Genomic DNA, 27,806 nt, shown 5'->3' on the forward strand with positions numbered 1-27,806 from the left:
TGTGTATGTATGTATGTGTGTGTGTTTGCGTGCACACATATCTAAAAGAAGTTTGGTGAGACACTACTTATGTATGTATGTCTAGTGTCCTCTGAGAATTCTTTCAGCATTGATGAATTTATGCTTTTTAAAAAAATGATAGTTGTGAGACCCACTAAATTCATTTCAGTAATGTGTCAAAAACCTACTATTTGAAAAACACTGTGCTAGACAATTTACTATGTGTTTTATTTATTTTTTATTTTTTATAAATTTATTTATTTTATTTACTTTATTTTTGGCTGCATTGGGTCTTCGTTGCTGTGCACTGGCTTCCTCTAGTTGCGGTGAGCGGGGGCTACTCTTCATTGCAGTGTGTGGGCTTCTCATTGCGGTGGCTTCTCTTGTTGCGGAGCACGGGCTCTAGGCTCTCGGGCTCAGTAGTTGTGGCGCACGGGATTAGTTGCTCCGCGGCATGTGGGATCTTCCCCGACCAGGGCTCATACCATGTCCCCTGCATTGGCAGGCAGATTCTTAACCACTGCGCCACCAGGGAAGCCCCTAATATGTGTTTTGTATGTAGTATCTCATTTAGTTCTCACAGCAAACTCATGGAGGGGATATTATTATCCCCATTTTATTTATGGGGAAACTGAGGCACAGAGAGGTAACTTGCCCAGGGTCACTCTGTGAATGAGTAGTGGAGCTGGGCTTGAACCCAGAAACTGGGTACTGTTAGAAGTTCAAAGGAATAGGGTATAACTTAATATCCTAATGAGTTAAACATAGTACATATAAAACACATCCATAGGGCTTCCTATGAAGCCCTATGGGCCAGGTACCGCAAAAAAAAAAAAAATCCATCTATATATATCTGTATCTCACACATACAGAGGGAGTGTGAGCAAGAGTGAGAGCAAGAGAAGGAGAGAGAGATATATTTATTTTGAATAATTGGTGATTCTTCTATGTGATTGCAGAGGCTTGGCAAGTTAAAAATCTGCAGAGTAGGCTGGCAAGCTGGAGACTCAGGGAAGAGTTGCAGTTTGAGTCCCAGGGCCACTTACTGGCAGAATTCCTTCCTGCTAGTGGAGGTCAGTCTTTGTTCTGTTAAGGCCTTCGACTGATTGGATGAGGCCCACCCACATTATGAAGAGCAACTTGTTTTACTCAAAGTCTATGATTTAAATGTTAATTTCATCTAAAAAATTCCTGTACCTTCACAGAAACATCTTGAATAATGTTTGACCAAATATCTGGGCCTTAGAGTCTAGCTGAGTTGATGTTTAAAATTAAGTATCACAGGGGATAAGATACTGTTAGAAGTTGTTCAGAAGAAATGAATAGGCAGTGGGAAGCAGGAGTGTGATACTGTTACAAATAGGAGAACACTTCAGAAAGAACTCCCTCTCCCATGACTAATTGCAAAATAAGGCCATCCCTGGCTCCTGTGCAATTAGAGAGGGACAGCATGTGTTGGCAGATGAGTTGGGGATGGGGGCAGCTCAGATTTTCTTGCTTTGAGTTGAATGGATTTTTCGTACATTTCCCTTTTAGATCAGAGACCTGAGAATTCATGGCCCTAAGTAAACAGGGCCATTTATTTGCAGCTACTAGGTGCTTGTTCAGTAGATTTATCTGAATTGCTGTATATGCTAATGTGACATTTGTGTCTCAGCCTAAACTTGAGAGACTTTGCTCCCCTCTCCTGGGCCACAAGCTACCACACAGCTGTGGTGACCTCTGGGTCACTGGCCACAGGAACTGTTGGTATTTGGGGCTGTCTGGGTGGGAATTCAGGCTGTATGTGTGAATACGGTACCCAGACAACATTACATTTATTATAGTTTTAATTTTATCGTTTTTTAATTGAGATATTATTCACATAGCATAAAATCAACCCTTTTAAAGTATACAGTGTAGTAGTAGCTTTTAGTATATTCACAAGGTTGTGCAGCCATTACAACTATGCAATTCCAGAATATTTTCATCACCCTGAAGTATAGCTTTTTATTTTGAAAGTAATTTAAACATTCAAGAACACTGTCCACTGGATCTGTCCCATCAGCATACAAACATGCTGTTATTTTTCCCAACTTAAGAAAAAAACCCACCCCACTTCTTCCTCCAGTTACACCCCTATTTCTTTTCAGTTTACAGCAGAACTTTTTGAAAGAATTGTCTGGACTTAACTGATTCCAATTCTTTGCCTCCCATGCTCTCTCACTTAAAAAAAAATTGTGATAAACTACATATAACATAAAGCTTATCATCCTAACCATTTTGAAGTGTCCAATTCAGTAGTGTTAAGTATATTCACATTGTCATGCAACAATCTTCTGAACTTTTTCGTCTTGCAGAATTGAAACTCTATATCCATTAAATGACAATTCTCCATTTCTCCCTCTCCCGAGACCCTGGTAACCACCATTCTATTTTCCATCTCTGTGAATTCACTACTCTAGATGCCTCATGTAAATAGAATCAATATTTGTATTGTATGTATTTACAAGACAGTACTTGTCTTTTTTGGTGACTGGCTTACTTCATTTAGTATAGTGTCTTCAGTGTACATCCATGATGTAGCATGTGTCAGAATTTCCTTCCTTTTTTAAGGCTGAATAATATTCCAGTCTATGTAGAGATCACATTTTGATTATGCATTCTTCTGTTGCAGGGGCACTTGGGTTGCTTCCACTTTTGGCTCTTATGAATAATGCCACTTTTATCCCAATTCTCTTTTGAGCCCTTTATTCCTTATGAATATCTCTTGCCCAGGTCTGCAGTGACTGCCATGTTCCTCATCCCAGTGGCCCATCTGCGGCCCCATCCTCCTTGGCTACCAGCAGTGTTTGACATAGTTGGTCATTTTCTTTTTCTTGAAGTTCTTTCTTTACCGGGCTTCCAGGACACTGGTCCTCTTCCCACATCTCAGTTAAGGACAACTCCATTCTTCTGATTGCTCAGACCCAAAGCCTTGGGTGTGGTCTTTGACTCTTATATCTCTCATCTCCACACTCATCAGAAAATCCCACTGTGTGTACTGTCAGTACCTAGAATGCGGCCACTGCTTACCACCCTTGTTGCTACCACCCTTGCCCAAGCCCCTTTCCCCTCTCACCTGAATGACTGTGACGATCTCTTTGCTGGTCTCCCAGCTTCTGCCTTTACCTCCTTCCAGCTTGTTCTCAATTCAGAGCTGGAGGAATCCTTCTAAAGTGGTGGGCAGATTACCGCCCATTTTGCTCAAAACCCTCAAAAGGTTACAGCAAAAGCTAAAGTCCTTACAGTAGCCTACAAGACCCCCACGATCTGGCTGAATTTCCTCTCTTGACTCCTCTTTTGGTTTGCTCTTCCCCTGTCCACCTCACTCCAGCCACATCAGCCTCAGTTCTCTCCTCCACTTGGATACCTCAGGATCTTTGCACTCACTCTTCCCCCTGCCTGGAATATTTTTCTCCTGACTTAGGCATAACTTGGTCCCTTACTTCCTTCACCTTTACTCAGATATCACCTTCTCTGGCCATCATATCTAAACTGTCACTACTACCCCCAGCACTCCTCTCTGCCTTTCTAGACTTATTTTTTCTCTTTACTCCTATCACAATCCAGTATAGGGTATATTTTGCTGATTCATCTTATCCATTTTCTGCCTCCCCCACTAGAATGTAAATTCTATGAGGGCCAGGGTTTTTCTTCTATTCTCTTCCCTGCCATATTCCCAGCACTTTGCCTGGCACCAAGTAGACACTCAGTAAATTGGTTCCATTATTGGAACCGATAAATGAAAGTTTGGAAAATAGAGATTAAAGCCATTTATGATTCTTTCATTATGATACAATTCTTGCTGTATTTTTTTCTTACATGTGAATTGTTAAAATATAAGTATATGTGTGTGTCCCATTTTTTCCCACCAGACATTCATTCCTCCCTAAGATTTTTTTTTAAGCTGCTACCTAATCTTCATGATTACTTGCTAAATAGCAACATAATGTTTCACTGAGTGGATGTAGCAATTTTATTTAACCTTGTTGTTTTGTTTAGTACTATTGGACAGCTTCCAATCTGTTGCTATTGGAGATTACACCACAGTGTCTGTTGGGCATTTGCCCTGCCTCCCTCCCTCTCCTCTGAAGGAGTCCTCTTTCTCCTGAGCCTGGGTGGGGACTGGGGCCCAGGCTGGGCTCATCATGGTTCCCCAGCCACTTGGCTATGGTGATTGGTTCAGGGCTGCCTACAGCCCCAGCCAGGGGGCTATATGACCTCAGGCTATATGACCTCAGGCTATATGACCTCAGGTCACCCTTGCTCAAAAGTGTCAGAGAAGATACTCAGAGGCATCAGAGCAGTAAGGAAGGGGCCGCAGAGTATAGAGTGGTGACAGGATGGGGAGGGGGCTGGGCACATTATCTGTGGATCCAGTCACTGGACTGAGCTGTTCCAGTATCCTTCCAACAAATTCCCCTTTTCACTGATCTAGATGGAGTTGGAGCTCTCACTGCAAGGAGTGAGTCTAGACTAATCCAACCCAGTGGAGCACCCACCACCCCCTCCTATCCCCCCCCCATTCCCTTTTTTTAGTTCTTTAGTCCAGAGCAAGGGAAGATGTTACAGACCTAAAGTAAGGCATTGTTCAGGGAAGAAAATGCATGTCGGCAGAGCAGCTCGATTTTTTTTTGTCGCAACTGGAGAGACAGTGTGAAAGCATCATCTGCCTGGATTCAGGTGCTGGCACGGCCATCTGGTAGGGGTAACCTCACTTTCTTTGTCTGTAAAATGGGAATGAAAATAATCACACTCTACCTCAGGGAATTCTTTTGAGGACTAAATGAGTTAATACACAAAAAGTCTTTAGAATGGTGTGTAACAGAGTGAGAGAATGCTCACTGAGCTTTAGCTGTGGCAGCTGCTGGGTTATGATGCCCAGCTCTCATAAGGGCAAGAGGAGTTAAACATAGAACTACCGTATGATCTAGCAATTCCACTCCTGTGTGTATACCCAAAAGAATTGAAAGCAGGGACTCAAACAGATACTTGCACAACCATATTCATACCAGTGTTATTCACAATAGCTAAAAAGTGGAAACAACCCAAGTGTCCATTGGCGGATGGATGGATAGACAAAATATGGTACATACCTACAATGGCATGTTACTCAGCCATAGAAAGGAAGGACATCCTGACACATGCCGCAACGTGGATGTACCTTGAAAACGTTATGCTAAGTGAAATAAACTAGACACAAAGGACAAATATTGTATGATTCCACTTGTATTAGGTACCTGGAATAGGCAAATTCATATAGACAGAAAGTAGAATAGAGGTTACCAGGGGTCAGAGGGAGGGGAGGAAGGGGAGTTATTGTTTAATGAGTATGGAGCTTCTGTTTGGGATGATGAAAAAGTTTTGAGATGGATAGTAGTGATAGTTTTAGAGCATTGTGAAGGTACTTAGTGTCACTGAATTGTACACTTTAAAATGGTAAATTTCATGTTGTGCATATTTTTCCACACACACAAAAAAGGTGTAAAGGGAGCTAGAGGGTGTGAATGGGTGTGAACCCTATGGTGGGTCTCCTGGACTTTTTCTTTACAGGTTGAAGTGGAGCAAAACACAGTGGAAAAACAAAAACAAAAACAAAACAAAACAGGCACAGACCCAAAAAGAAGTGGTGATGGTGGCAGTGGGGTAGACTACCCAGGAGCCCACAGAATCCCTCTAAAGGTGAAAAATGATAGACAAGGAGAGTGTCCAAATGGGTGTTCTCAGTGATTGTGGGCAGGTCAGTCCGACTCCCGGGTCAGATGGGCCCAGCCCAGGACTGGAGCCCATGTGAGTCACAGCTCACCCCCCAGCAAACAAAGGGACGTGGCAGGGAGGAACTTGGCTGTGACTCAGAGGCCACGGCCACTGTGAGCTTCTTCCAGGCCGCCCCCTCCGATTCCCTGATCAGCTTCCCCTTGTTGGGGTGGAGGCAGGTATACCCACTTCTGTGCAGGCCATTGGGAAGGCTCCCCAGCGGAGCCTAAAAGTTGTCCAGAGTTCTTTTGCAGCTCCTGTTTGGAAACACAATATTAGCAGCTTCATTGATTGAGCACTTGGTGTGCTCAGGGCTCTCTCTGCACATTCAATCTCCATCAAGCCTTAGTCTCAGCCTATCAGCTAGTCTTATCAGTCTTACTTTATAGAAGAGAAAATGGGCTTATAGGGGTGAAGCGACTTGCCTGAGGCCACAGCGGCTGCAAATGGCAGAGATTCAGGAGGCTGGACGTGTATCCATGCTGACACAAACACACACACACACTCGTGGAAGATTAGACTCCAAAATGTGACCTGTCTCTAAGTCTTAGGTTTAAAGACAACTTTAACATTTTTTCTTTGTGCTTATGAAAAAAGTTGGAAAATACAGATAATAAGTATATTTTACAACAAAAAATCATTAAATATGGTTGCATTTTAGCATTTCAGGTCATTTTTATTGGTACCTTTGGGATCCTAAAGAGTGGATGACATTAAACAAACCGACTGAGTACTGAGTGCCCCTCACTGTTCAGGGCACTGGGAGAATCACAGTCATGACACTTCTGTCCAATGTTTATAAAACTGATGGCATTGCAAAAGGACCAGACTCATTTGGAACAAGTTACCATAAATACTACAATAAATAAAACAGGTGTAATATAGTTTGCCCCTGAAAGGAGCAAGCTGTAATACTCGTTTCTAAGGCGTTATTTTTCTGTGTGTCAAAGGCCACATGTCTTGTTTTATGGAAAGAAACTTGCTCTTTCAGGTTTTGTATTAGAAAGAGATTGTAGGAAATATATAACCTTTCCCTGCTTATGGTCACTTCTTAATGAATGTGGCAATGATAAGGACAGGACCAAAAAAGTTAAAGCCTGATCAATACGGGGGGGAAAGGAAATTCATCTTAGCCAATAGTTTAAATCTCATCTCCTGAAATTTTATGAGTTAATCTGGTGGCAAACTGACTCATTTAACGGGCCCGCCCTCAACTTTTTCCTGTCTTTCTAGTATCAACAGAAAAATAAGTAAGAGTAAAATTAAGCGCCTGTTTTTTTGTCCATTACAGTTAGAGGCATTCATTCATGCATTCATGCAATAAGTACGTATTGAGTGATGTGATGGCTGGGGTTTACTTCACTGGGAGGCGGTATGGAAGAAAAAAGATTAGGAAGAAGTTGACCAGAAGTCGTATGGTGGGCACACTCTTTCTACTTTTGTATGTGTTTGAACTTTTACATTCAAAAACCAATATATATGTAATATTGAGCACTTAAACCTTGGGCCAGGTCATGTGCTAGGTGCTGGGGAGGCCTTGGTGGTCAAGACAGGCTCCGACTCTGACCTTCTGGAGTCAACAGACAGACTCATTCAGGAAACATATATTAAGCAAACAGTCACATGAATGTAAGTAAAATTACAGCTCTGATAAGTGCTGAGAAATCACGAGCTGAGATGCAAAAGTCTACAGTGTAGACCCCATTCCACCCAGGACTGGAGGAGGAACTAAGACCTCAGCTTGAGGTAGCATGAAGAGTGTAGGGGTGTGTGTGTGTGTGTGTGTGTGTGTGTGTGTGTGTGTACACAGGCATGCACTCAGTCGTGCAAGCACAGTCAAGGGTGAGAGGCTATGGTTCTTTGCCTGCCTGAACCATGAGGTGACAGAAGGATTTCAGAGTAGACCAGCTAACTGAAAGCCCTTCATCCTCTTAGAGAGCTTTTGTGGTGCACGTTCAACATGTTCAAGATAATTGAGGCAGAGCATAACCTCCACTGGATTTCGATTCTGCTTAGGGAAAAAAATCCAAACTTTTTCTTACCTTCCGCTACATACCCTACCGCTCCCTGTCATGCCTTCTAGCAACATCCCAGTCCCTGTTCTTTCTCAGTCTTTGTATATGCCATTCCTCCTGTCTAGAATGCTCTTACCCCTGCTCTTTTCGGGGCCAGCTCCTTTCCATATATAGGTCTTGGCTCAAATGTTGCAAGGGAGGCCTTCTCTTAGCACTTCTCCCTGTTTACTTTCTCTTCCCCCATTTTTTCTTAGTCTCCACAGGCTGTGAGCATGGTGACAACAGGGGCTATGTCTGGTCATATCTTGAGGCCTCCCTAATACCCAGGCCATAGATGCAGTCAGTGGGCACTCAGCAGATCTGACAGCCAGGTGCTATCTTACATTGTCCCTGTGCATATTCCTACTTAACCATTTTGCATTTTAAAAGGATTTTGACCTATGTACAATTGTCAGAATGGACTTTTGGGAAGTTGTGGAAGCTTCATATGAGGTGAGAGTACTTTGTACACGGTTTGTGTCCAGAAAGTCTCTCAAACAGTAGGGACATGTACGTCTGAATTCTGTTGGGCTGCAGGAGATGAGGCGGAGTTAGATGCTTCTGCAGGATCCAGGTAAAGGACAGGGGTGTCTGGGAAGTTGCATCTTCCTCTGGGAGTGACAAAAGAAGGGAGGTCCTTCTTGTATGTCTGGTTTGTGGTCACAGCTGACAGAATGTTACGGTCAAAGTACACCCCAATCACCCCTACTTCATACCATATATAAAAATATCTCAAGATGTGTTAAGGATCTAAATGTGGAAGGCAAGCCAATAGAGCTTCTGGAAAGTAATAAAGAAGAATATCTGTATCAAATTAGAGGAGGCACAGATTTCTTAAACAAGACACAAAAAGCACTGCCATAAAGAAAAAGTTTATAAATTGCATTTCATTAAAATTAAGAACTTTTGTCAGCAATAATGTGAACATGGATGTACGTGGAGAGCATTATGCTAAGTGAAATAAGTCAGACAGAGAAAGATAAATACTGTATGATATCACTTGTATGTGGAATCTAAAAAATACAACAAACTAGTGAATAAAATAAAAAGTAGCAGACTCACAGATATAAAGAACAAACTAGTGGTTACCATTTGGAAGAGGAAAAGGGGAGGGGCAAGATAGGGATAGGGGATTAAAAAAAGGGTTATTATGGGATTATATGAAATGTGTGTGAAAATTGTAAAATACTATAGAATTAAAAGAATAGTCATTCAATTACAAAAAAGTTTAAAAAAGAATAAATTAGAAAAAATAAAATTAAGAACTCTTTATATCAAAAGACACCATTAAGAGAGTGAAAAAGCAAGCTACAGTCTGAGAGAAAATATTTGAAATACATATGTCCAATAAAGTATTCATATGCAGAATACATGAAGAACTTCTACAAACCAATAATAAACAACCCAGTTTTAAAAAGACAAAAGACTTGAGCAAGTATGTCACCAAAGAGGATTCCAAATGACCAATAAATATATAGAAAGGTGCTTAACCTCAGTAGTCATCAGAAAAAAATTGTTTTCATATTTATTTATTTTATTTTTATGGCTGTGTTGGGTCTTAGTTGTGGCACGCAGGGTCTTTGTTGAAGCATGTGGATCTTTCATTGCAGCGTGCAGGCTCTTCATTGCAGTGTACGGGCTTCTCTCTAGTTGTGGCATGCGAGTTTTCTCTTCTCTAGTTGTGGCACGTGGTCTCCAGAGTGCGTGAGCTCTGTAGTTTGTGACACGCGGGCTCTCTAGTTGAGGTGCGCAAGCTCAGTAGTTGTAGTGCGTGGGATTCATTGTGCCGCGGTATGTGGGATCTTGGTTCCCCGACCAGCGGTCCAACATGCATCCCCTGCATTGGAAGGTGGATTCTTTACCATTGGACCATCAGGGATGTCCCCAGAAAATTTTAACCACAGTAAGATACCACTATATATCCACCCAGAATGGCTAAAATAAAAAAGACTGACGCAAAAGTGTTGGTAAAGACATGGAGCAACTGGAACTCTCATACACTGCTAGTGGGCATATGAATTGGTACAACCACTCTGGAAAATTGTTTTGGCAGTGTCTACCTAAACTAAGCATATGCCTACCTATGGGGCAGCAATTCCACTCCTAGGTATATACCCAAGAGAAATGAGTGCCTTTGAGTGCCCAAGGATTTGTACATGGAGGACCCTAGCAACTTTATTCATAATTACCAAAAGATGGAAACAACCCAAGTGCCCATCAACAGCCATGTGAATAAGCCAATTGTGGTATATCCATCCACACAATGGAGTACACTCAGCAATGAAAAAGAGCCTTTGGGTAAAACATTAACTGGGAGAGACATGAGGAAACCTAGGGAGCTAGAAATGTTTTATAATTTGATTTGTTTGGTGGTTGCATGGGGATATAAATATCTGAAAACATTATGGACTGGTACACATAAGATTTGTGTAGTTTAATGTATGTTGCAAACTATTTTGTTATGTATACATTGGGGAAAAAAATATATGGTAGTCTTTTTCTTGAGCTGTTGGAAGGAGGTTGGGGAGCTGAAACAGTGTCCAAGGCCAGGGCAGGCTGGAGGGGAGGCGAGGATGAGAGAGGAGGTTGAGAAGCCGGAGTTTTCCATGCCACTGCGCTCCCATGGGTTCCTTCTCATCCTCACCCGTCTCGCCCTCACATCCTGCAGCACGTGAGCAATGGCCACCACCAGTCCCTGGCACGCTCCTTACTTTGTAGAAAGGGTCAACACTTGGGAGGGAGGGTGGCCTTTCCTAACTGTGGTGCTGTTGAAAGGAGAGGTGCATCTATCTGGTGCTCTCCTCGGACTCCCTGTAATGTCCCAACCTGGAAGGGGAGGGAACCTGCCTGTTGGCTAGCTTTACCCGAAGGTGAGGGTTACATGGTGGTGGTGGTTGGTGTTACTGGGTGGGTCGTGGGGACCCAGTGGGGAGGTGGAAGCTGCCTCTGTCTGTGTAGACATATCACTCAGCACCCACACCCTGTGCTGATCCTCCACAACAAATTAAAGCCTGCCCTGTAGGTTGCCCAGGGCAGCCCAGTGGGTCTGCTGGGGCAGATATCCAAGCTGACTGGCATGAGGTTCCCTGGGCCGGGGTTTGTGCTCCAGAGGATCCCTGGCTCTGTGCTTGAGTGCCCTTGCTGGTGTCTTTCCCACAGGAGAAGGACATGCTTCATTTCCAGGCCTCTCTGCTTGAGACAGAAAAAGCACTCTGGTTGTGGATCTGAATGCCGGCCTGGTTTGACTTTTTTCTATTTATGTCCTTGTGGTCTTCCATGTTCTGTAAAAGTTTTAAGCCACTTTGCCAAGAGAAGATGAGGAAAGTGCAGGGGTTAAGAGTATACTAGGCTCTGGAGCCAGAATGCCTGGGTTTCCAGGCATGACTTGGTACCAGGGACACATGGCAGCTTGTGCTCACGCACCACCGAGGACAGTGCATTGGCTGGTGCCCTTGAGCAAGTCGCTCTGTCCCTCCGCGCTTCAGTCTCTTTGTTGAATGTTAGAGGATAAATTAGAAGTGAATCTGGAGAACGTGGGAAGAGTAAGAGTACCACCATTGGGTTGTTGTGTGGATTTAGTGAGGTAATTAACGTCAAGCGCTAAGGACAGTGCCTGGTACACAGTCAGTGCTCCATGGATGTCAGCGGTGCTGCTGGCGGTGACAGTGAAGAGCGTTTAGACGTGCTGGAATAGTAAAGGGCATCAGGGCCCACGGTGGACCCAGTGTGCCAGTGGGTGGGAAGCACCTGGAGCTTACCTGCACATGTCAGGGCTCAGGGAATGTTCGATCACTTTCTATTTTTAGTATTCCATCATCTGACCACAGGCCCTCAGTCCCTTATCCACAGTTATGGAAGCAAGAAACTACAAGTTTTAAAAAGTTTGGTGTAAACTCATTTGGTGACCAAACCTGTCTTGCGTTAATAGGAGGCTCTTTATAGTGTGTAGCAGAAATAGTCATATGTTCAGCTGCAGAAATGTTTATGTACTTGACTGCGGGTGCTGCACCTGACCCTCCTGGGGTTTTACATAACATACTGTACATACTTCATATTACCTTTCTAAAATGCAAACGTTACGAATTCTGAAACATGTCCAGCTCCGAGGGTTGGGAAGAGTTGTCAGCTGTGGTATATTCTCCGGTTGGCCAGTTAGGCCAATTTCTCTTTTTCGTTAATATGAAAGGACCCTGCAGTGAGTATCCTTGATAGACTTGGAATTGCTGGGTCAACGGGCAGGCAGATTTTAAATGTTTATAGCTCTTGGCAGATTATCTTTCAAAGAGATGAGAGAAAATGACAATTCATTCCACCAATAGTGTGTGAATGTGAATTTGGTCCTATTATCCCCCTGCTTCCAAGAGCCTCCTCAGCTGCCCATGTCCCCCAGGCTTACATCCTAGCTCCTTCCTGTCTGTGGTGTTCGCAGCCTTCCCTTCCCAGTCTAGCTCTGCCCTGTCTGCGCAGGCTTTGACTTCCTGGCTTTTCTGTCACCACACCACCGTACTTGAGCCTCGGACCAGCTGCAGAGTCCCACAGTCAGTCAACCACCACACCCCACCTCACCCCTCCCCACCCCAGCACACACACCCCTACTGTGTGCCCCCAGGCTCAGCCCTGGGCTGGACGGAGCTTCCCCTGCTCTGTGGCCTCGCCTTCCAGGGAGAGCTGGGGGTCCTGCTGAAGGCTCTGAGCTGAGAGAAGTTAGAGAGCCCGAGGGAGCAGAGGGGATGCTCTGTGGGAAGGCCCGAGGCAAACTTGGGAGGAAGATTTGTATCTTCAGGCCTGTGAAAAACCCTTGCAGAGCATTAAGCCAGGGAGTGGCCTGGCTGACTAGGCTCATATTTTAAGTGCCACAGGCTATAATGGAAGCGTTACAGTGGTGTTAGCAGTTGAGTTGGAGAGAAGGGGGTCAAGCCGTGTCATTGATTGTACGTAAGGGGTGAGAAGAGAGAAAAGTCAAGGCCGCCTCTCAGGGTGGGTGGATAGAGGTGGGACTCAGGCGGAGGAGGGGATGACACTGGGAAGAGCTAGTGCTCCAGCTGCCAGAGTTCAAATTCCAGCCCTGGCTCTTGCTGGCCTCAGGACCTCAGGCAGGGCATTTCACTGCACCCCAAGCCTCACTGTTCTCATCTGTGAGATGGTAATTAGGCCAGCCCTCCTGTGGGGTTGTGGTGAATATGAATGGTGTTAACAGTAGTCACAGGGCTGGTGCATAGCAGGTGCTGGGTAGGTACAAATCTTTCTGTCCCTCATGCCATGAAGCTACCCTCAGCCTCCCCAGACCTGGCTTCTCGGCCGAAATTGCCTGCGTAGCCATCGGTTTCCAGATTCCTCTTCTTGTCAGGACTTGCTTTCATTTCTTGCTGGATTCTGAGTCCTCCAGAACCTGAATCACAGGCAGTGGAGCTTGGACATCTGCATTTCTGAGAAGTTCCCCAGATGAACCCAGCTGCTCCCTATAGGGCAGGAACTGTGTCTTCTCAGAGCCAGTCCCCTGGGTGGCTCCTGGAATGAATGAACCGTCAACAACGGTATGGTCTCATTTCCCATAGATAAACCCAGCAGGCAGGACTGATCCAGTTTCCAGAGCAGCCCAGTGTTGGGCTGCATGCCTCGTAGTTGTCCTGGCGGGCTGTGGTGGGGTGGTGTGTCTTTAAAGTCAGATTCCCAGTCCCAGCCTTGGTGATTCTGATTCAGAAGGCTGGAGCTGGGGCCGAGTGCGGTTCTGTGCATGGATGGTTCTGTGTCCTGCTCCATCAGGACACCTGTGGGCTCTGAGCACTGTGCATCCTCCTGGCTCTGACATCCTGTGACTCTGTCAGGGAAACACCAGGCCCTTGGCCTCAGCCACAGGCTCTGACGTGTCCCTCTCTGGTAAGCGAGGTAGCTTTTCTTGATTCCAGGTCACCAGGTGTGGTTTCTGGGTAGTGGCAGTGGCTGCTCCCCTCCTGCAATCAGCAGGAATTAAAACACCTGGCTGTCTTGAACTTGAGTGCTGCTACCCCAGATTGCACAAGGGCAAGTGTCTTTATCACAGCTGATGCCCCAATGACTTGGGGGCCTGTGCCCCCAGTTTGCTTTGGTTTGTGGTCTCATTCTCCCTACCAGCCCCTTGGGAGGGGGTGATGGAGAACAGCTGCTCTCACCCCAGCAGAGCACAGGGCTCGAGTGCCAGGCTTTGCATCCGGAAGCATCTGCCCCTTTCTGTTGTCCAAGCCTCCCTGGACACAGAGGAATGATTATAACCAAGCAGAAGGGTCCTCCTTCACTCCTGTTTCCCTGCCACATGCAAACGTCCAGATGGGTTTTATAGAAGGTGTGGTCTTGCTCTTGACCTGTGCGAGCCTGCTGAGCCATAGAGGTCCCATTGCAGTGTCAGAAGCACCTCCCTGGTTCATTCTGTGCCCAGGCAGTGGGTGAAGGTTCAGCAGCTGTCAGAGCCAGGCCGGCACTGGACACATGACTTAGCTGGCCCAGTGAAGTTTGCTTGCACCTCAGTGTCATTTCTTGTGTGCTTTGCAGGCGTGTGCCTCTCAGAGAGGAGGGCAGGGATTTGGAATCCTGGAGGAGATCTTTCAAAGCAGACCCAGGTCTCAGTCTCTGACCTGGGGCTCAGAGGAGGGGCCAGGTGGGCTGCCAGCCTCTGCCTGCACAGTCTCGCCTTCTGGGAGGGTCTGGAATGGTCTCTCACCAGGTTTTTTTATATTCTCTGGAAGTGCTTTTTTCCTCTTCTTTTCATCCTCCTGTTTGCTCAGCATCCCAGTTAAGCTTCGGGTTCTGCCTCCCAGGCCCTTTAGTCCAGCTGGCCTGGACTTGCTCCATTCCAGCAGAGACCCCCCCGTCTCACACCTTGCCTCTCGAGACCCACGGTGCTAACTACAGTGTGGACTCTGGACTCATTCACTGTGGGACCTCCAACAAGTTGTTAACCTCTCCCCGAGGCCCTCTGCTTTTTCATCTTTCTGTTTCTTGTAAAGGAGAGAGGACATCAACCTTTGTGGAGCGCTGTGCCGGGCTCTTCACTGGCACAGTTGCATCGAATCCCCACAAAAGCCCCATGGAGCTGACACCATTGCCACCCTGTTTTATAGTTGGGGAAACGAAGGCACAGAGCAGTCCTTTCCGAGCTCTTGTAGCTGCCAAGTGGCAGAGGTCAAATTAGAGTCCCCATAGTCTTAACTTCAGAATCCAGGCCTCAACCAGTTATCTGTACTGTGAATGTTTTCATCATTTACAGTATAGATCTGTTAGCGGCTTATGGTACATCATGCTATTGGGGAATTATGGTATCATGGAATCACATCTTTCTTAACTTTGACTTATGTTAACTGAACTAGAAGCTCTTAGAAGACAGAAAAAACTGTTGAATTCCACTCTTCCACTTAAGTGAGTGTGTATTCTATAGGGGTCGGGGGAGACTGGGGGTGGTGAGGGCTGGCTGCACATCCTGCATGCCCCAGTTACTGCAAGGAGCCCTGTGTGTGAGTCTGAGGGTTACAGGTCTGTGTGTTCCCTCTGTCCCGACCACTGACTTTACCTGGAGTGTGGCTAAACACACACAGACACCTACTCACAGCTGGGCTTCTCAAGGGAGGGGGCGCCCCTCTCTAGGACACACCTTCCTAAGGGGCTTTCCAGGGGGATTCTGGGCTCTGCAGGATTTTCCCCTTAACTTTAGAATTTGCCCTCCAGTGTCAGGGGCTGTGATTGGTCCTCCCCTTGGTAGGGCCTTTCTCCGCTGATACTTGGGTTCAGAGCACAGAGATGGAGCTAAGATTTAGCCAGAGAGTTTTCTAGGGGAATCGGGCTGCATATTTACTCAGGTGCCAGAGTATATGGGATATGAGAAGTTTGGAGGCCTGGACCTAGGAGTAAGACAGACCCCACTGTTCAGTCCCCGTGGTCCACTTGTAGCTGCTGGAGCTTCGCCAAGCTGCTTAAGTTGGAGTTTGTTTCCTACTATGTAAAATGTGGATAACAGTGTGCATCCCATGGGGTTCTTGTGTGACTTAATGCAGGTATGGAGTAGGTCCTTGACATGTCTTGATTCCAGTGAATTTTATATTGTCTTCAATTGGCTAGCTACATACAGTTTCATGAAACATTATTTATAGTTGGGCTTTTTTGAAGCACTCTTTGGGCATGAAACATGCTGTGTATGTAAGCGTTTGACTTTGCAAGTAATGAATGATCGTGAGGCAAACCGGACTGCTGTCCTTGAGCTGAGTTTGTGAGTGTGATGTATGTCAGTTTTACAAAATTCACTTTGATAAATGCCCTGGTTGGTGAAAGGATCAGATCAGAAAATCTTTCCCTGCCCAAGGGATCCAGTTTTATTCCCAGCTGACAACATGGGCACAGGGCCTTTTCTAGGGCCATTTTACATGACTGTCATCTCCCTTTTGTACTTCTATTGAGGGGGTGGAGTGGAGACAGGCATACCTGTGTTTATGCTTATGTCCTGATTCTTCCACTCACTAGCTCTGTGGGCCTAGGAAAGTCACTTAAACACCTTCTTGCCTCAGTTTCCTCATCTTCAGGAAGAAGGTAAGAGTCCCTACCTTACAGCATTGCTGAGGGTGTCAAATGGGATCAAACATTTGAAGCCCTCTGCAGCGTGCCTGGCACATAGGAAGGCTGCTGTCACCATTGCCTGTGGTGAGGAGGAGGAGGGCAGTGATGACATGGTTCCCAGATCCCTGGGTAGCCTGCATGCCCTCACTTGGATGGACTGTGCTTGGGCAGTGTCCATCTTATAGTGGGCAGCACGGACAGTAGACCCCAGGCTCCTTTCACCACTGTGTCTCACTTTTTCCTACCTTTGGATCCTCTGTGAATGGATGAACATGCTCTCTGCCCATCAACAAAAACAAAGTGTCCACCAGATACATCACTGCAGAGAGTTAGAGAGAGGCAGGTAGGAGGAAGTGGTTTTGTAACAAGCAAGGTTTTTCAAACTTTTTTGTTGCATTGGAACTATTTTATAGGATGAGAACTTACCCAAGAACCTTGGCATATGGATCATATAGGACAGGAGATGCCTTGGTTGAAATCGGAACAAGCTTTGTTTGGCCTAAGGACAGGGAGTAGGAGCTGGGCAGGACTTGACCATTGGTGGTATCCCCACCAAACCCTCATTCAGGGATCTGGAATCTGATCTTCCACTGGGAAGACTGAGACTTGCAACGGGGACCTGAGGACTGACCTAACCTCCTGTCCCCATCTCCCCAAAGGAACATGTGATGGAAGCCATGCAGCCTTTACATATTCACTGAGAGCTGGAGCTGTTCCCACTACTGGGGCATACTCAGCTTGGCCTCTCCCTGCAATTGAGCCATGTGGAGAGCCAACCGCTGAAGCTGGAGGCTGCCTGGCAAGAGGGGAGTCCAGAATCCTTGTTGGAGTGCTTGTGATAATGGCATTAGCCTGTTGCATCCATTTCATCATTGGGGCATCTTGACATTGTGTTTAGAAATGTAACACTCGAGTCCTTGGGTCCCCAGCATACATCTTCCTTTAAGAGAGTGACTTAAGGGCTCAGGTGGGTACTGGGGGATTTTGCCGCTTGAAGCCTCGTTTTTCTGTGATCCTGGGGTGGCCAACTCCCATGAGGGCCACTTTATTTCTTCAGCTGCAGGGCAGTGGCCTCTGAGGTGCCCTGATTCTGCAGTAGGTTTGTGTCATCTCTCATGACAGTGGACAAGTGCAGTTGACTGAATGTTTTCTTTGGGTCTGCAAGTGTTGTACCTGTCAGTGTGCTCACAGTTGGGGTGCCACTACACCCGGTGCAGTCGGGGAGACACAAGCACATATTGGTGGGATTTGGGTGAGGGAGGAGCATGTCAGGAGCACCAGGGAGTCACTGGGGGGCCTGGGAAAGCCTGTGGGGACGAGAGTGGTTGAGTTTACAGAGTGTCTGTTTGAGGGTGGCTGTGCAGACCTCATTTCTAAATTCTTGCCTCCAACTGCAGTGCTACACCCAGACCTCACAGTGTCTGGCCTCCAGGAAGGATGAAATACAAATAAAAATAGATAACAACAACCACTAACTGAGTACATCTTCTTGGCTAAGCACTCATTGTAGATTGTCTCATTTTGCCCAGAGGCACAGAGCCCACTGAAGCCAGATCCCGTCCCCGGTTCCGGCCGCCGCAGGTGCCGTTCCCCTTGTAACTGTACATCTCTCCGTTACTGCTTCACCACACTGCGCTGTAATGATCAGTGTTTTCTTTAAACTTTGAGATAGTTTTAGTAACCCCCAAATATGTCAACCCTATTTTGTTCTTGTAAAACTGCTTGTGGTACAGCTGTAACTGAAGCCCTCCGTAACCTCCGGGCAGTCCCACGTCCCTCCTCAGAGACAGCCGTTTAAGAACACTGTCTCCTGAGTACTCTGCGCCCCAGGCACAGGCACTCTCATCCGCATCCAGGCAGACGCTGCGAGCCAGTCTGTGGGAGGATGAGGGTGCACCGCTGTGTCCACGCCGCCGGCCAGAGCACCGTTTGGTATCTGACCAAGGGGCCGGCCTCAAGGGAAGGAACTGCATGGGCTCGAGCCGGCTGCCCGCACTGTGGGCCACGGCGTGATGTCCCCGCGACGGCAGGGCTGCCCGTGTCATTGTCTCCAGTTCGGTTTATCTCTGGCCGCAGCAGCCCTCAGGGGCGGTGGCCTTGTTTTTGGTCAAGGCCTCTCGGCCACATTTTTTGGCCACTGTAGAGGTGAGGTCATCTGGGGCGGGTGGCTTGGGGTGTTGTGGTCACAGCCCCACTTGTCCAGTCGGCCTTCAACCCTGACTTTGGCGGACAGAAAAAGAAAAAATGTATCCAGCTCTCTCCCTGTTTTGATAAAAGCCTGGAGAACAAACCCTGACTGTTGTTTACTGATAAATGTTTATAAAGCCCCCAAGAGCCAAGCATGATGCAGAGCCAGGAACAGGCAGGCTTCTACAAATCTCTCCAGGGGGTGTATTCGCTTCTGAGATCTGAGGCTGAAAAGATTATTTGGTGAAGAGTCTTAATTTGTTATTTGCATGCTGTGAAGTTTTTTTTTTTTTTCCTTAGTATATCTTTTTTTTTTTGTCAAGTATTTATTAAGCACCAACTATATGCCTAACCCAACTCAGGTGGGGCATTATGGAAGCAGAGTGGGCTCTGGAATTAGATTGCATGGGTTCAAATCCCATCCTCTAGTGATGATTTTTGGGACCTTGGGCAAGTTAATTAGCCATCTGTGCCTCAGTTTCCTCCTATTCAAAAGGGAGATCATGATAGCATCCACTTCATTGAGTAGGAGAAGAGGAAATGAGGTAATGCTTGAGAAATACTGAACCTGATGCATGTTAGGTGTTCAGCAAAGGCAGTTATATCATTAGTAGTTATTATGAATTAGCATTAGATGTTCACATGCAGTCAGAACTAGGAGGCGGGAAGTTGAATGGGCAAGACCTGATATCTGTTCTTGAGAGTTTGCAGTCTGTTTGGGGAGACTAGATTAAGGCACTTGTTACTATTAGCAATTAATATGTGACAGTAGCAATTACGAGCAAATGATGTGGCTTGTATTGAAAGTCCTACAGGCGTTTGGGGGGGGATTCCTGGGGGGCAATGGTGGTGTGCCGGGTGGGCATGTCCATGGGTGTGTCAGGTGGGTGAAAGGAGTGAAGGAGAGACAGAGGAAGGACAATGCAGCGGGGGTCAGGGGAACATTCCAGGCCTGTCTGGTGAACAGCTCTTGGCAGGATGAGGGGTGGTGAGGAAGTCACCTGGGATCTGCTTCATCCAGAGGTGAAATGACACATGCTTGTGGAGTGGAAATGGATGAGAGAGGCAGAGACACTGTTGCTGCTTCTTTTCCTCCTTCCTCTTCTCCCCCTTCTTCTTTTCCTCCCTCCCTCCTTCTTCTTTAGTTATAAACTCATTTATTGAATTTTCATAACTGTTGATCTCCAATTGTGGGATGCAAAGTTGGGAAATGTAGCATGTCTATATTGATTTATAGAAAACAAACAAGCAGCAACCTTCTTTTTGAGAGGATTATGGAAACTCTGGTAGACTTGGGGGAAACTGTTGAATAGAAAAACTTTACCTGGTTCTGCCTTTCCTACAGACAAACTCATGCAGCAAGTGCTCTTGTGTTTGATGTCATTGGTTCAGTGTTGTCTGGTGGGAGTCATACTTGTCGCATGTAGCGCTGTAGATCATATGTTCTCATATGCTGTAAATTACCACCTTTTATTTCATTCATTCTACTGTTGATGAGCATTTGGGTCACTTCTGGTTTGGAGCTGGAGGTAAGCCAAATAATGGCCCCTCGAAAGATATTCATGACCTCATCCCTGGTCACAAGTACCATTCACTGGTAACACTTGTGACTATGTCACTTTATGTGGCAAAGGGACTTTGTAGATGTGATTAAGTTAAGGGTCTTGACATGGAGAGATGATCTCGAATTCTCTGGGTGGGCCCAGTGTAGTTACAAGGATCCTTGTGAGAGGTATACAGGAGGGTCTGGTCACAGGATGAGATGTGATGATGGAAGCAGAGGTGAGAGAAGAGGGAGATTTGAAGGTGCTACATTGCTGGCTCTGAAAAGGAGGAAGGGGCCATGAGCTGAGGAATGCAGGTGACCTCTAGGAGCTGGAGAAGGCAAGGGAATGGATTCTCCCCTAGAGCCTCCAGAAGAAATGCAGTCCTGCTGACTCATTTCTGACCTCCATAACTATAAGATGACAAATTTGTGTTGTTTTAGGTCACTAATTTTGTGGTTATTTGTTATAATAGTAGTAGGAAACTAATACAGGACTGTTATGCATCCTAGTACTGAGAACATTCTGGAAAATATGTACCAGAATGGTGCATGTATGTACCTAGGAGCAAATGCAGGTTGAATAGGTATTGCCACCGTCTTCCAGAGTGATTGGACCAATTTATGCTCCCACCAGCAGCAGGATATGAGAGTTCTGGTTGCTTCACATCCTCACCAACATTTGGTCTTCCTGAGAAGAGATAGTTTTCAAAGAAGAATTAGCAAGATTTGGTGTCCAGTGGACACCTGATAGGAAGTTGATGCTGAGCAGATGCTGGTCACCACTGATCCAGCCAGCTGAGGAGAGGAAGGGGGCAGTGGTGGGGAGAGTTAGGTTTCTTCTTCCATGGAAGAGGAAGTGACTGGCACAGGAAATACTGATTAGCTTTAGATTAATACAGAGCTTGCTGGCTGAAGAGTTAGAACAGCACTCATCTTCGTGAATTGCTGATTACCCAAGGTGAGTGGTGGGTCTTGTGAGGTGGAGGAGAGGTCTGTGCTGCTCAGCCAGCTCCTCAGACTTTGAAAATTGCCCTCTCATAAGTGCTGTGACCTTAGTCACAAGCTAATCACCACCTCTGTGAGCTCCCGTTGTGCCGTCCCTAAGATGGGTGTGATTCTGCCTACCCTGGGAAGCTGCAGGTGGATGAGAGGAGCTTCTGTGTGAGAGCCATGAGTTTACTGCCCGCAAATAGGAGGTTCCGAGTCAGTGGTAACTCTGATCTAATGATCAGAGTAATGACAGCAGTAATGAGCACATAAATGCCTACAGAAGTTGGCAATTCTGGGTTCAGAATGAGTGTTCGGGGGCTGAGTGGCTGCCCTGGGAGGGCTCTGAGAATATCACCAGGGCATCCAGGGTGGGTGAGGTCAATCCCTCTAGGGCTTTAGAGAGACACTGTCTCCCCACAGCCCTGAAACAGCTTTTGAAACTATTTGTTCATTCATTCATTCATACATTCAACCAGTACTGAGCTTTACCTTGACCATTATGATACAGTGGTTAATTCTTCTTTCTCTAATTGCTTTAGGTGTAAGTTTACATTGTTTATTTGAGATTTTTCTTGTTTCTTGAGGTAGGATTGTATTGCTATAAGCTTTCCTCTTAGAACTGCTTTTGCTGCATCCCATAGGTTTTGGGTCATCTTGTTTTCATTGTCATGTGTTTCTAGGCATTTTTTGATTTCCTCTTTTGTTTCTTCAGTGTTCTCTTGGTTAGCATATTGTTTCACCTCCATGTGTTTGTATTTTTTTTTTTTACAGTTTTTTTCCTGTAACTGATATCTAGTCTCATAGTGTTGTGGTTGGAAAAGATACTTGATACGATTTCAGTTTTCATAAATTTACCAAGGCTTGATTTGTGATCCAAGATATGATCTATCCTGGAGAATGGTCCATGAGCACTTGAGAAGAAAGTGTATTCTGTTGTTTTGGGATGGAATGTCCTATAAATATCAGTTAAGTCCATCTGGTCTAATGTGTCATTTAAAGCTTGTGTTTCCTTATTTATTTTCATTTTGGATGATCTGTCCATTGGTGAGAGCGGGGTGTTAAAAGTCCCCTACCGTGATTGTGTTACTGTCAATTTCTCCTTTTATGGCTGTTAGCATTTGCCTTATGTATTGAGGTGCCCCTAAATTGGGTGCATAAATATTTACAATTGTTAAAGTTAGCAGAAGGAAAGAAATCATAAAGATCAGATGAGAAATAAATGAAATAAATGAAAAAGAAATTAAGGAAACAATAGCAAAGATCAATAAAACTAAACGCTGGTTCTTTGAGAAGATAAACAAAATAGATAAACCATTAGCCAGACTCATCAGGAAAAAAAGGGAGAAGACTCAGATCAACAGAATTAGAAACGAAAAAGGAGAAGTAACGACTCACACTGCAGAAATACAAAGGATCATGAGAGACTGCTACAAGCAACTATATGCCAATAAAATGGACAAACTGGAAGAAATGGACAAATTCTTAGAAAAGTACAACCTTCCAAGACTGAACCAGGAAAAAATAGAAAATATGAACAGACCAATCACAAGCACTTAAATTGAAACTGTGATTAAAAATCTTCTAACAAACGAAAGCCCAGGACCAGATGGCTTCACAGGTGAATTCTGTCAAACATTTAGAGAAGAGCTAACACCTATCCTTCTCAAACTCTTCCAAAAGATAGCAGAGGGAGGAACACTCCCAAACTCTTTCTATGAGGCCACTATCACCCTGATATCACCCTGACATCACCAGAGATGTCACAAAAAATGAAAACTATAGGCCAATATCACTGATGAACATATATGCAGAAGTCCTCAACAAAATACTTGCAAACAGAATCCAATAGCACATTAAAAGGATCATACACCATGATAAAGTGGGGTTTATCCCAGGAATGCAAGGATTCTTCAATATACGCAAATCAATGTGATACACCATATTAACAAATTGAAGGATAAAAATCACACGATCATCTCAATAGATGCAGAAAAAGCTTTTGACAAAATTCAACACCCATTTATGATAAAAACTTTCCAGAAAGTGGGCATAGAGGGAACTTACCTCTACATAATAAAGGCCATATATGACAAACCCACAGCCAACATTGTTCTCAATGGTGAAACACTGAAACCATTTCCTCTAAGATCAGGAACAAGACAAGGTTGTCCACTCTCACCACTATTCTTCAACATAGTTTTGGAAGTTTTAGCCACAACAATCATAGAAGAAAAAGAAATAAAAAGAATCCAAATCAGAAAAGAAGAAGTAAAACTGTCATTGTTTGCAGATGACATGATACTATACATAGAGCATCCTAACAATGCTACCAGAAAACTACTAGAGCTAATCAGTTAATTTTGTAAAGTAGCAGGATACAAAATTAATGCACAGAAATCTCTTGCATTCCTATACATTAATGACGAAAAATCTGAAAGAGAAATTAAGGAAACACTCCCATTTACCACTGCAGCAAAAAGAATAAAATACCTAGGAATAAACCTACCTAAGGAGACAAAAGACCTGTATGCAAAAAACTATAAGACACTGATGAAAGAAATTAAAGATGGTACAAACAGATGGTGAGATATACTATGTGCTTGGATTGGAAGAATCAACATTGTGAAAATGACTCTACTACCCAAAGCAATCTACAGATTCAGTGCAATCCCTATCAAACGACCACTGGCATTTTTCACAGAACTAGAACAAAAAATTTCACAATTTGTATGGAAACACAAAAGACCCTGAATAGTCAAAGCAATCTTGAGAAAGAAAAACAGAGCTGGAGGAATGAGGCTCCCTGACTTCAGACTATACTACAAAGCTACAGTAATCAAGACAGTATGGTACTGGCACAAAAACAGAAATGCAGATCAATGGAACAGGATAGAAAGCCCAGAGATAAACCCATGCACATATGGTCACCTTATCTTTGATAAAGGAGGCAAGAATATACAATGTAGAAAAGAAGCCTCTTCAATAAGTGGTGCTGGGAAATCTGGACAGCTACATGTAAAACAATGAAATTAGAACACTTCCTAACACCAAACACAAAAATAAACTCAAAATGGATTAAAGACCTAAATGTAAGGCTAGACACTAAAAAACTCTTAGAGGAAAACTTAGGCAGAACACTCTATGACATAAATCACAGCAAGATCCTTTTTGACCCACCTCCTAGAGAAGTAGAAATAAGAACAAAAATAAACAAATGGGACCTAATGAAACTTAAAGCTTTTGTGCAGCAAAGGAAACCATAAACAAGACGAAAAGACAACCCTCGGAATGGGAGAAAATATTTGCGAACGAAGCAACTGACAAAGGATTAATCTTCAAAATTTACAAGCAGCTCCTGCAGCTCAATATCAAAAAACCAAACAACCTAATCCAAAAATGTGTGGAAGACCTAAATAGACATTTCTCTGGAGAAGATATACAGATTGCCAACAAACACATGAAAGGATGCTCAACATCACTAATCATTAGAGAAATGCAAATCAAAACCACAGTGAGGGATCACGTCACACCAGTCAGAATGGCCATATCAAAAAATCTACAAACAATAAATGCTAGAGAGGGTGTGGGGAAAAGGGAACCCTTCTGCACTGTTGGTGGGAATGTAAATTGGTAAAGCCACTATGGAGAACAGTATGGAGGTTCCTTAAAAAACTAAAAATAGAATTACCATATGACCCAGCAATCCCACTACTGGGCACATACTGTGAGAAAACCATAATTCAAAATGAGACATGTACCCCAGTGTTCATTGCAGCACTATTTACAATAGCCGGGACATGGAAGCAACCTAAGTAAGTGTCCATTGACAGATGAATGGATAAAGAAGATGCAGCACATATATACAACGGAATATTGCTCAGCCATAAAAAGAAAGAAAATTGAGTTATTTGTAGTGAGGTGGATAGACCTAGAGTCTGTCATACAGAGTGAAAGCAAGTCAGAAAGAGAAAAACAAATACTGTATGCTAACACATGTATATGGAATCTAAAAAAAAAAAAAAGAAAAAATCATTCTGGAGAACCTAGGAGCAGGACAGGAATAAAGATGCAGATGTAGAGGATGGACTTGAGGACACGGGGAGGGGGAAGGGGATGTTGGAATGAAGTGAGAGAGTAGCATTGACATTATACACTACCAAATGTAAAATAAATAGGTAGTGGGAAGCAGCTGCATAGCACAGGGAGATCAGCTCAGTGCTTTGTGACCACCTAGTGGGGTGGGATAGGGAGGGTAGGAGGGAGGCTTAAGAGGGAGGGGATATGAGAATATATGTATACATATAGCTGATTCACTTTGTTATACAGCAGCAACTAACACAACACTGTAAAGCAATTATACTCCAATGAAGATGTTAAAAAAAAATACAGTGGTTAGGAACACAGACTTGAACCACCTGGTTCAAGTCTTGGCTTTGCCGTTTGGTGTCTGTATGGCCTTCGACAAATCTTAACCCAGTTTTCCAATTCACAGTGAGGCAGTGCCTGCCTCCTAGGGTTGATGTGAGAATTCAATGAGATAATCAATGTCAGTGTCTGAACCTTGGGCATCCCTCAGTGCTGGGATACAGAGATGGGTGTCCCCAGTGCCGGCTCCTAGCCACAGGCTGAAGGACAATGGTTTCTTGATGGCTGTCTACAGAAAACCTTCTCCAACACCAGGAGGGAAAACCTGAAACCCTGACCCAGAATTAGCCAGTGGGCCTGTGAAGGCAGGCTCTGACCTCGTTGCTGCGGAGGAAGTGTGACTTAGAGGAGAGTTTGCTGTTGGCATCATTTGGGAAGTAGGTGTCAAATCCTCTTGCAGCAGTTACTGTGCTGTGTAAGAGCTTACTACACTGAGCAAACTTGGCTTCCAGGCCAAGGTGAGGTGGGCCAAGGTGTCCACAGCCGCAGAAGTGACCCTGGTGTGAGCTACTGCCTTCTCCCCTCTCCCTTCGTGGCAGGAATGCAGTAGCACCTCTGGGACTCTGAGTTCAAGTCCTATTACCCTTCCACATTCACATCTACATCCCTCCTTCCAGGATCCACATCTTCCCTCTTGCCTTGTTCCGGGTCCCTCCGTAATGCACATGCCACAGCTGAAGAAGTTAAACTCTGATGGAAGCCAGAGCAGTGGCCTCAGACAGGGATCCAGATGCTAAAAATATCTCTTAGTGTGCTCTTTGCAAGTTAAAGAGCAGTGTTGGAGGCTGTGGCTGGGGATTCTCCCCAACACTGACTCTGTCCAACACATCATGGTGCAGGGGTCCCAGGTATCTGGTCCTGCTCACCTGGATCTGAAAGTTTGTTCACATGGTGCTTTGATCTGGGAGAAAGCCAGACCCACAGTGGAGCAGATGGAGGATTGTGGGGGCGATTTGGCCAAGCAGCCTATGATGCTCAACCGTCAAAACAGCTGATGCGGTGGAGCTGGGCCATAATGACAGCACCAGCATGAAGGTCATGGGTGTCAAAACTATCCTGGACCCCCTTTTGCCTAGGAGGCTCCAGGCTGCTGGAGACCAACACACCATCCCTCAGTATGGTCTGCACAGCCAGTTCTTCCTGCGTTGAAAATGACAGCTGTTTCTTTGGTTACAAATGAAGTAGCTGGTTCGTGTTCGGGCCATGGTGCAGAAAGACAATCTATCTTTTAATGCTAAAGCCACACCCTGAGTGGTGAGGAATGCAGTTCCTGAGGCTGGAGAGGGAACCTCCGAGTTGTAGCTCAGAGCAGACGTGCAGGGAGTGGAATAGTGGGGCCAATCCTCCACCATCAGAAGTGTTCTCCCTCTAGCTCTGTCTCTCTGTCTCTGTCCCTGTGTTTCCTAGTCTCTGTCACTCCTAAGCAGACACTAAAATCCTTAAATGTGGGTATTGTGTACATTCAGGTGGCATTTTACCATCCCGAGTAGTCGTTTCCTGAAGTGAAGCTCAGAACTCATACTTGTGGGTTCCAGTGTTCCTAATTCCATACCAGGTGCTCTGCTTTCAAGGTGCTTCACACAGGAAGAGATTACATGCTTAATGAACACCTCTTCATCCATCAAACACTGATTGAGTACCTACTTGAAATTGCGTATGGTTTTACCAAAATTGTGACCCCAAATAATTTGGACTCACCTGTCTCCACAGACACAGACTGTCCCAAGCTCCAAATAACCAAACCCACCCTCAGAAGGGCCCCAGTGATAATATGTAACCGTAGTGCCAACTCAGTGAGACTTAACCAGGCATAAAAACAAGACCCAATAAAACAAAGTTTTATTTTAACAGTGTTTCTTTAAAATTTATTTATTTATTTTTGGCTGTGTTGGGTCTTCGTTTCTGTGTGAGGGCTTTCTCTAGTTATGGCAAGCGGGGGCCACTCTTCATCGCGGTGCGCGGGCCTCTCACTGTCGCAGCCCCTCTTATTGTGGAGCACAGGCTCCAGACACGCAGGCTCAGTAGTTGTGGCTCACGGGCCCAGTTGCTCCGTGGCATGTGGGATCTTCCCAGACCAGTGCTCTTGAACCCATGTCCCCTGCATTAGCAGGCAGATTCTCAACCACTGCGCTACCAGGGAAGCCCAAACTTAAAGTTTTATTAAACTTAATGTGACTTAAAGAACAAAGACATTTCTCTCTACAGTAGTAGTTCCGAGGAGAGAGGGCACCTGTGCTCCATGTAGCCAG

General features: G+C 45.1%; 1 protein-coding gene across 10 annotated transcripts in view; it reads left to right on the forward strand.

Moving 5' to 3' along the window:
* Positions 1-27,806, forward strand: part of ARHGEF3 (Rho guanine nucleotide exchange factor 3) — a 316,825-nt gene that overhangs the window by 17,761 nt on the left and 271,258 nt on the right. The window contains exon 1 of one of the 10 annotated variants that reach the window (XM_067043856.1): positions 13,307-13,366. The exons of 8 other annotated variants lie outside the window; for them this stretch is intronic. In XM_067043856.1, coding sequence (XP_066899957.1) covers positions 13,346-13,366 — 21 coding nt within the window. In that variant the 5' untranslated portion in view covers positions 13,307-13,345. Of the gene's footprint in view, positions 1-13,306; positions 13,367-27,806 lie in introns of those variants that run through there. One more of the 10 variants, XM_067043851.1, reaches the window with a different exon arrangement.

This window comes from Kogia breviceps, chromosome 10 (genome assembly GCF_026419965.1).
Source record: "Kogia breviceps isolate mKogBre1 chromosome 10, mKogBre1 haplotype 1, whole genome shotgun sequence".
In the NCBI taxonomy this organism is placed as follows: domain Eukaryota; kingdom Metazoa; phylum Chordata; class Mammalia; order Artiodactyla; family Physeteridae; genus Kogia; species Kogia breviceps.